The following is an 8,627-nucleotide window of genomic DNA, read 5'->3' as shown; positions in this document are numbered from 1 at the left end:
CACCCATGGGTGCTCCATCTTGGCTGTAGGCATCTCCAGGACTTCCATCTCTCCCCCCCAGCCGCTCCCCAGCACCCATGGGTGCTCCATCTTGCCTGTAGGCATCTCCAGACCTTCCATCTCTCCCCCCCAGCCGCTCCCCATCACCCATGGGTGCTCCGCCTTGCCTGCAGACACCTCCAGACCTTCCATCTCTCCCCCCCAGCTGCTCCCCATCACCCATGGGTGCTCCGCCTTGCCTGCAGACACCTCCAGACCTTCCATCTCTCCTCCCCAGCCGCTCCCCAGCACCCATGGGTGCTCCGCCTTGGCTGTAGGCATCTCCAGACCTTCCATCTCTCCCCCCCAGCCGCTCCCCAGCACCCATGGGTGCTCCCAGTTGCCTGTAGGCATCTCCAGACCTTCCATCTCTCCTCCCCAGCCGCTCCCCAGCACCCATGGGTGCTCCATCTTGCCTGTAGGCATCTCCAGACCTTCCATCTCTCCCCTCCAGCCGCTCCCCAGCACCCATGGGTGCCCCCCCCCCCCCCCCCCCCCCGCCCTCAGTTGAGGAAGCGGCGGCAGCGCTTGGCGCCGCAGTTGCAGGGCAGCTTGGCGGCGGGCTCCTCGATGGGGAACTTGTAGTCGTAGGTGAGCTCCTCGCCGCGCAGGATGCGGCGCAGGGCGAAGATGACGATGCGCTTGTGGCCCTCCACCTGGATGACGCGGGAGTAGCAGTTGGGCTCGCAGGAGTGGTTGATGAAGCGGGCGGCGCTGCCGTGCATGGTGGCGTCCACCACCTCGGCGTCGTCGATGCGGAACATGTAGCAGCCGATGCCCTGCGGGGGGAGGGGAAGGGGGGGGGGGGGGTCAGGGGGGGTGGGGTGTCACCGCGGGGGGGGGGGGGTCACTATGGGGTGGGGACGTCCCTATGAGGTGGGGATGCCACCATGGGGTGGAGATGCCACCATGGGGTGGAGATGCCACCATGGGATGGGGACGTCACTATGGGATGGGGACATCGCTATGGGGTGGGGACATCGCTATGGGGTGGGGACATCACCAGGAGATGGAGATGCCACCAGGGGATGGGGATGTCACTATGGGATGGGGACATCACCAGGGGGTGGAGATGCCACCATGAGATGGGGACGTCACCATGGGATGGGGACACCACCAGGGGGTGGGGACGTCACCATGAGGTGGAGATGTCACCAGGGGGTGGAGATGTCACCATGGGATGGGGACATCGCTATGGGATGGGGACATCGCTATGGGATGGGGGCGTCACCATGGGGTGGGGACGCCACCAGGGGGTGGGGACGTCACCATGGGATGGGGATGCCACCATGGGGTGGAGATGCCACCATGGGATGGGGACGTCACTATGGGATGGGGACATCACCATGGGGTGGGGACACCACCAGGGGATGGGGATGTCACCAGGAGCTGGAGATGCCACCAGGAGATGGGGACATCGCTATGGGATGGGGACACCACCAGGGGATGGGGACGTCCCTATGGGATGGGGACGTCACCATGGGATGGGGACGTCACTATGGGATGGAGATGCCACCATGGGGTGGGGACATCACCAGGGGGTGGAGATGCCACCAGGGGGTGGAGATGCCACCATGGGATGGGGACGTCACCAGGGGGTGGAGATGCCACCAGGGGATGGGGACACAGAGGACCCGCCTTGGGGACGGGGACATGGCTCCCTGGCAGATGGTGCCCCATGTCCCCAAGGTCCCCAAGATCCCACCTCGCCGTCATCGAACCTCTCCCCCTTGCTGGTGAGCACCCAGAGGCCGATGCCTGACGTCCCCATGGTGTCCCCATGTCCCCAGGGGGTCCCCAGGGTGTCCCCAGGGTGTCCCCAAGGTCCCCAGGGTGTCCCCAAGGTCCCACCTCGCCGTCATCGAACCTCTCCCCCTTGCTGGTGGGCACCCAGAGGCCGATGCCTGACGTCCCCATGGTGTCCCCATGTCCCCAAGGTGTCCCCAAGGTCCCCAGGGTGTCCCCAGGGTCCCCAGGGCCCCCCCAGGGCCCCACCTTGCTGTCGTAGAACTTCTCCCGCTTGTCGGTCAGCACCGAGCGCACGACGATCCCCGAGTACTCGATCACCATCTCCCCCGCCTCGATGTTGCGCTTGCAGAACAGCCCCCGCCCGTGGATGGCCGAGCTGGGGGGGGGGCGGCGTCACCCCAGACCTGGGACACCCCCGGCACCCCCCGGCACCCACCGACACCCGCTGATACCCGCTGACACCCCCCGGCACCCCCCGGCACCCGCCGACACCCCCCGACACCCACCGACACCCACCGACACCCACCGACACCCCCCGGCACCGCCCGGCACCCACCGACACCCCCCGGCACCCGCCGACACCCACCAACACCCACCGACACCCCCCAACACCCACCGACACCCGCTGATACCCGCTGACACCCCCCGGCACCCCCCGGCACCCACCGACACCCCCCAGCACCCCCCAGCACCCGCTGGCACCCCCCGGCACCCCCCGGCACCCCCCGGCACCCCCCGGCACCCGCCGACACCCACCAACACCCACCGACACCCCCCAACACCCACTGACACCCGCTGATACCCACTGACACCCCCCGGCACCCCCCAACACCCCCCGGCACCCACCAACACCCGCCAGCACCCCCCGGCACCCACCGACACCCCCCGGCACCCACCAACACCCGCCGACACCCACTGACACCCGCCGGCACCCGCTGACCCCCCCCTCGACACCCGCTGACCCCCCCATGGCACCCGCTGACACCCACCAACACCCGCCGACACCCACCGACACCCGCCGGCACCTGCTGACACCCACCGCCACCCCCATGGCACCCACTGACACCCACCAACAGCCGCCGACACCCGCTGACACCCACCAACAGCCGCTGACCCCCCCATGGCACCCGCTGACACCCGCTGACACCCGCCGACACCCGCTGACCCCCCCATGGCACCCGCTGACACCCCCCGACACCCGCTGACCCCCCCATGGCACCCGCCGACACCCGCTGGCCCCACTGCGGGGGCTGGCACCGGGGCAGGGTGACGGCAAAGATGGGTGACACCAAGGACGGGTGACACCGGGGTGGGGTGACACCGAAGATGATGGGTGACACCAAAGACGAGTGACATCAGGGTGGGGTGACACCAAAGACAGGTGACACCAAAGATGGGTGACACCAAAGACGGGTGACATGAGGGTGGGGTGACAGTGGGGTGGGGTGACACTAAGGACGGGTGACACCAGGTTGGGGTGACAGCAAAAATGGGTGACACCAAAGATGAGTGACACCAAAGATGGGTGACACCAAAGATGGGTGACACCAAGCAGAGTTGACACTGGGATAGGGTGACACCAAGGATGGGTGACACCAGGTTGGGGTGACAGCAAAGATGGGTGACACCAAGGAGAGGTGACAGCAGGTTGGGGTGACACAAAGGATGGGTGACACCGAGGATGGGATGACCCCGAGGATGGGTGACACCAAGGATGGGTGACACCAGGGTGGGGTGACACCAAGGTTGGGGTGACACCGAGGATGGGTGACACTGAGGAGGGACGACCCCGAGGACGGGTGACACCAAGGACGGGTGACACCGAGGACGGGTGACACCAGGGTGGGGTGACACAAGGTTGGGGTGACACCGAGGACGGGTGACACCAAGGAGGGGTGACACCGAGGACGGGTGACACCGGGGTGGGGTGACACTGGGGTGGGGTGACACAAGGTTGGGGTGACACCGAGGACGGGTGACACCAAGGAGGGGTGACACCGGGGTGGGGTGACACCCAGAAGAGGCGACAGCAGGGTTGGGGTGCCACCAAAGGCGGGTGCCCCCGGGGCGGGGTGACGCGGGGGCGGGGTGACGCGGTGACGCGGTGACGCGGTGACGCGGTGACCTCACCGGTAGACGCCGACGGCCTCCTTGGCGGTCCTCTTCAGGTGCCGGAAGCGCATGGCCATGGGCAGCTCCAGGCTGGTGGCACGGCTGGGGGGGGGTCAGGGGGGGGCACCCATGGGTGCAGCCGGGCGCCCCCACCCCCACCCCCCCCCCCCAAGGGCGGCCGGCGGACCCCTCCCCCCACCCCTAGGGCGCCCCAACCCCCACCCCCAGGGGAGCCGGGCGTGCGGGGAAGGGGGGGGGGGGGGTTTGGGGGGCACCCATGGGTGGGGGCACCCATGGGTGGGGGCTCACCGGGTGGGCTTCAGCTGCACCTCGTCCTCCTCCTCGTCGCGGGGGGGGGGGCCCTGGGGGAGGGTGCGGTGCTGGGAGGCCAGGAAGCTGAACATGTCGAAGGTGCACTTCCTGCGGGGGGGGGGAGGGGGGGTCAGGGCACCCATGGGTGCCCCCCACCCATGGGGGGACACCCCCACGGCAGGGTGGGGGTGGGGGGGTGAGGAGAGCGATGGGGGGGTAGGAGCACCCATGGGTGCCATGGGGAGGGACCCGGCCACCCCGGGGAGGACCTGCAGCACCCATGGGTGCCCCACGGAGGCTCACAGCCACCCATAGGCACCCATCAGCACCCACGGGTGCCCCACGGAGGCTCACAGCCACCCATAGGCACCCATCAGCACCCATGGGTGCCCCACGGAGGCTCACAGCCACCCATAGGCACCCATCAGCACCCATGGGTGCCCCATAGAGGCTCACAGCCACCCATAGGCACCCATCAGCACCCACGGGTGCCCCACGGAGGCTCACAGCCACCCATAGGCACCCATCAGCACCCATGGGTGCCCCACGGAGGCTCACAGCCACCCATAGGCACCCATCAGCACCCACGGGTGCCCCACGGAGGCTCACAGCCACCCATAGGCACCCATCAGCACCCATGGGTGCCCCATAGAGGAACCCAGCCACCCATAGGCACCCATCAGCACCCATGGGTGCCCCACGGAGGCTCACAGCCACCCATAGGCACCCATCGGCACCCATGGGTGCCCCATGGAGGCTCACAGCCACCCACAGGCACCCACGGGCGCCCCGTGGCGGGGCCCAATCGCCCTGGGGAGCCCCATCAGCACCCATGGGTGCCCCATGGAGGCTCACAGCCACCCATCGCCACCCATCAGCACCCATGGGTGCCCCATAGAGGAACCCAGCCACCCTAGGGAGCACCATCAGCACCCATGGGTGCCCCATGGAGGCTCACAGCCACCCATCGCCACCCATCAGCACCCATGGGTGCCCCATAGAGGATCACAGCCACCCTAGGGAGCACCATCAGCACCCATGGGTGCCCCATAGAGGCTCACAGCCACCCATCAGCACCCATGGGTGCCCCATAGAGGATCACAGCCACCCATCGCCACCCATCAGCACCCATGGGTGCCCCATAGAGGAACCCAGCCACCCTAGGGAGCACCATCAGCACCCATGGGTGCCCCATAGAGGCTCACAGCCACCCATCGCCACCCATCAGCACCCATGGGTGCCCCATAGAGGATCACAGCCACCCTAGGGAGCACCATCAGCACCCATGGGTGCCCCATAGAGGCTCACAGCCACCCATCAGCACCCATGGGTGCCCCATAGAGGATCACAGCCACCCATCGCCACCCATCAGCACCCATGGGTGCCCCATAGAGGAACCCAGCCACCCTAGGGAGCACCATCAGCACCCATGGGTGCCCCATAGAGGCTCACAGCCACCCATCAGCACCCATGGGTGCCCCATAGAGGATCACAGCCACCCATCGCCACCCATCAGCACCCATGGGTGCCCCATAGAGGAACCCAGCCACCCTAGGGAGCACCATCAGCACCCATGGGTGCCCCATAGAGGCTCACAGCCACCCACAGGCACCCACGGGCGCCCCGTGGCGGGGCCCAATCGCCCTGGGGAGCCCCGGGAGCACCCATGGGTGCCCCATAGAGGCACCCAACCACCCCAGGGAGGACCCTCAGCACCCATGGGTGCCCCATAGAGGCACACAGCCACCCATAGGCACCCATCGGCACCCATGGGTGCCCCACGGAGGCTCACAGCCACCCATAGGCACCCATAGGCACCCAGGGGTGCTCCATAGAGGCTCACAGCCACCCCAGGGAGCACCATCAGCACCCACGGGTGCCCCATAGAGGCTCACAGCCACCCATCGCCACCCATAGGCACCCATGGGTGCCCCATAGAGGCTCACAGCCACCCATAGCCACCCACGGGCGCCCCGTGGCGGGGCCCAATCGCCCTGGGGAGCCCCGGGAGCACCCATGGGTGCCCCATAGAGGCACCCAGCCACCCTAGGGAGCACCATCAGCACCCATGGGTGCCCCATAGAGGCTCACAGCCACCCATCGCCACCCATTAGCACCCATGGGTGCCCCATAGAGGAACCCAGCCACCCTAGGGAGCACCATCAGCACCCATGGGTGCCCCATAGAGGCTCACAGCCACCCATCGCCACCCATTAGCACCCATGGGTGCCCCATAGAGGAACCCAGCCACCCTAGGGAGCACCATCAGCACCCATGGGTGCCCCATGGAGGCTCACAGCCACCCATCAGCACCCATGGGTGCCCCATAGAGGCACCCAGCCACCCTAGGGAGCACCATCAGCACCCATGGGTGCCCCATAGAGGCTCACAGCCACCCATCGCCACCCATTAGCACCCATGGGTGCCCCATAGAGGAACCCAGCCACCCTAGGGAGCACCATCAGCACCCATGGGTGCCCCATAGAGGCTCACAGCCACCCATCGCCACCCATTAGCACCCATGGGTGCCCCATAGAGGAACCCAGCCACCCTAGGGAGCACCATCAGCACCCATGGGTGCCCCATGGAGGCTCACAGCCACCCATCAGCACCCATGGGTGCCCCATAGAGGAACCCAGCCACCCTAGGGAGCACCATCAGCACCCATGGGTGCCCCATGGAGGCTCACAGCCACCCATCGCCACCCATCAGCACCCATGGGTGCCCCATAGAGGATCACAGCCACCCTAGGGAGCACCATCAGCACCCATGGGTGCCCCATAGAGGCTCACAGCCACCCATCAGCACCCATGGGTGCCCCATAGAGGATCACAGCCACCCATCGCCACCCATCAGCACCCATGGGTGCCCCATAGAGGAACCCAGCCACCCTAGGGAGCACCATCAGCACCCATGGGTGCCCCATAGAGGCTCACAGCCACCCACAGGCACCCACGGGCGCCCCGTGGCGGGGCCCAATCGCCCTGGGGAGCCCCGGGAGCACCCATGGGTGCCCCATAGAGGCACCCAACCACCCCAGGGAGGACCCTCAGCACCCATGGGTGCCCCATAGAGGCACACAGCCACCCATAGGCACCCATCGGCACCCATGGGTGCCCCACGGAGGCTCACAGCCACCCATAGGCACCCATAGGCACCCAGGGGTGCCCCATAGAGGCTCACAGCCACCCATAGGCACCCATCGGCACCCATGGGTGCCCCATAGAGGCTCACAGCCACCCATAGGCACCCATCAGCACCCATGGGTGCCCCACGGAGGCTCACAGCCACCCATAGCCACCCACGGGCGCCCCGTGGCGGGGCCCCAATCGCCCTGGGGAGCCCCGGGAGCACCCAGGGGTGCCCCATGGCAGGACCCTACCACCCTGGGGAGCCCCGGGAGCACCCAGGGGTGCCCCATGGCAGGACCCTACCACCCTGGGGAGCCCCGGGAGCACCCAGGGGTGCCCCATGGCAGGACCCTACCACCCTGGGGAGCCCCGGGAGCACCCAGGGGTGCCCCATGGCAGGACCCTACCACCCTGGGGAGCCCCGGGAGCACCCAGGGGTGCCGGGGCCGGGCGGGGGGGGGGGGGGGGTGAGGGCAGCACCCACCGCAGGTAGAGCTCGGCGCGGGCGCAGCCGGAGGGGTTGCGGGGGGGGGGGGTGCGGGGGGTCGCGGCGCGGGTGGTAGCGGAAGCGGTAGCGGCGGCAGGCGCCCGCCCCCGGCAGCTGCTCCACCAGGAAGACGACGGCGTCGTGCTGCATCCCCAGCAGCCGCAGCCCGCTCATCCCTGGGGGGGCACCCAGGGCGCTGGGGGGGCACCCGGGGGGCTGGGGGGGCTGGGGGGGGGAACCCAGGGGGGGCCCAGGGGGCTGGGGGGGGGCACCCGGGGGGCTGGGGGGGCACCCGGGGGGCTGGGGGGGCACCCGGGGGGCTGGGGGGGGCAGCTGGGGGGTCCCAGGGGGCTGGGGGGGGAACCCAGGGGGGCCCAGGGGGCTGGGGGTGGCACCCAGGGGGCTGGGGGGTCCCAGGGGACTGGGGGGGGCACCCAGGGGGCTGGGGGGGGCACCCGGGGGGGCCCAGGGCGCTGGGGGGGGCACCCAGGGGGCTGGGGGGGAAACCCAGGGGGGCCCAGGGGGCTGGGGGGGCATCCAGGGGGCTGGGGGGGGCACCCAGGGGGGCCCAGGGGGCTGGGGGGGGAACCCAGGGGGCTGGGGGGGCACCCAGGGGGCTGGGGGGGAAACCAGGGGGGCCCAGGGGGCTGGGGGGGGCACCCAGGGGCTGGGGGGGCTGGGGGGGGCACCCAGGGCGCTGGGGGGGGGAACCCAGGGGGGCCCAGGGGGCTGGGGGGGGAACCCAGGGGGCTGGGGAGGGGGCACCCAGGGGGTCCCAGGGCGCTGGGGGGGGCACC

General features: G+C 69.4%; 1 protein-coding gene across 1 annotated transcript; it reads right to left on the bottom strand.

The window, feature by feature from the left end:
* Positions 1–542: 542 nt before the first annotated feature.
* Positions 543–7,996, bottom strand: LOC309604397 (histone-lysine N-methyltransferase 2B-like; the record flags this gene model as incomplete). The annotated part of the gene is made up of 5 exons (XM_082339343.1): positions 7,828–7,996; positions 4,210–4,320; positions 3,919–4,002; positions 2,035–2,164; positions 543–818 (listed from the first exon to the last, which is right to left on the bottom strand). The coding sequence occupies exons 2-5, from the start codon at positions 4,302–4,304 to the stop codon at positions 543–545; spliced, it is 585 nt and encodes a 194-aa protein (XP_082195469.1). The 5' UTR covers positions 4,305–4,320; positions 7,828–7,996.
* Positions 7,997–8,627: the final 631 nt, after the last annotated feature.

The sequence above is a fragment of the Platalea leucorodia genome (genome assembly GCF_965183815.1).
Source record: "Platalea leucorodia genome assembly, contig: HAP1_HAP1_SCAFFOLD_739, whole genome shotgun sequence".
In the NCBI taxonomy this organism is placed as follows: Eukaryota; Metazoa; Chordata; class Aves; order Pelecaniformes; family Threskiornithidae; genus Platalea; species Platalea leucorodia.
The sequence above is the reverse complement of the archived record's forward strand: the minus strand, read 5'-3'. Positions and strand labels throughout refer to the sequence as shown.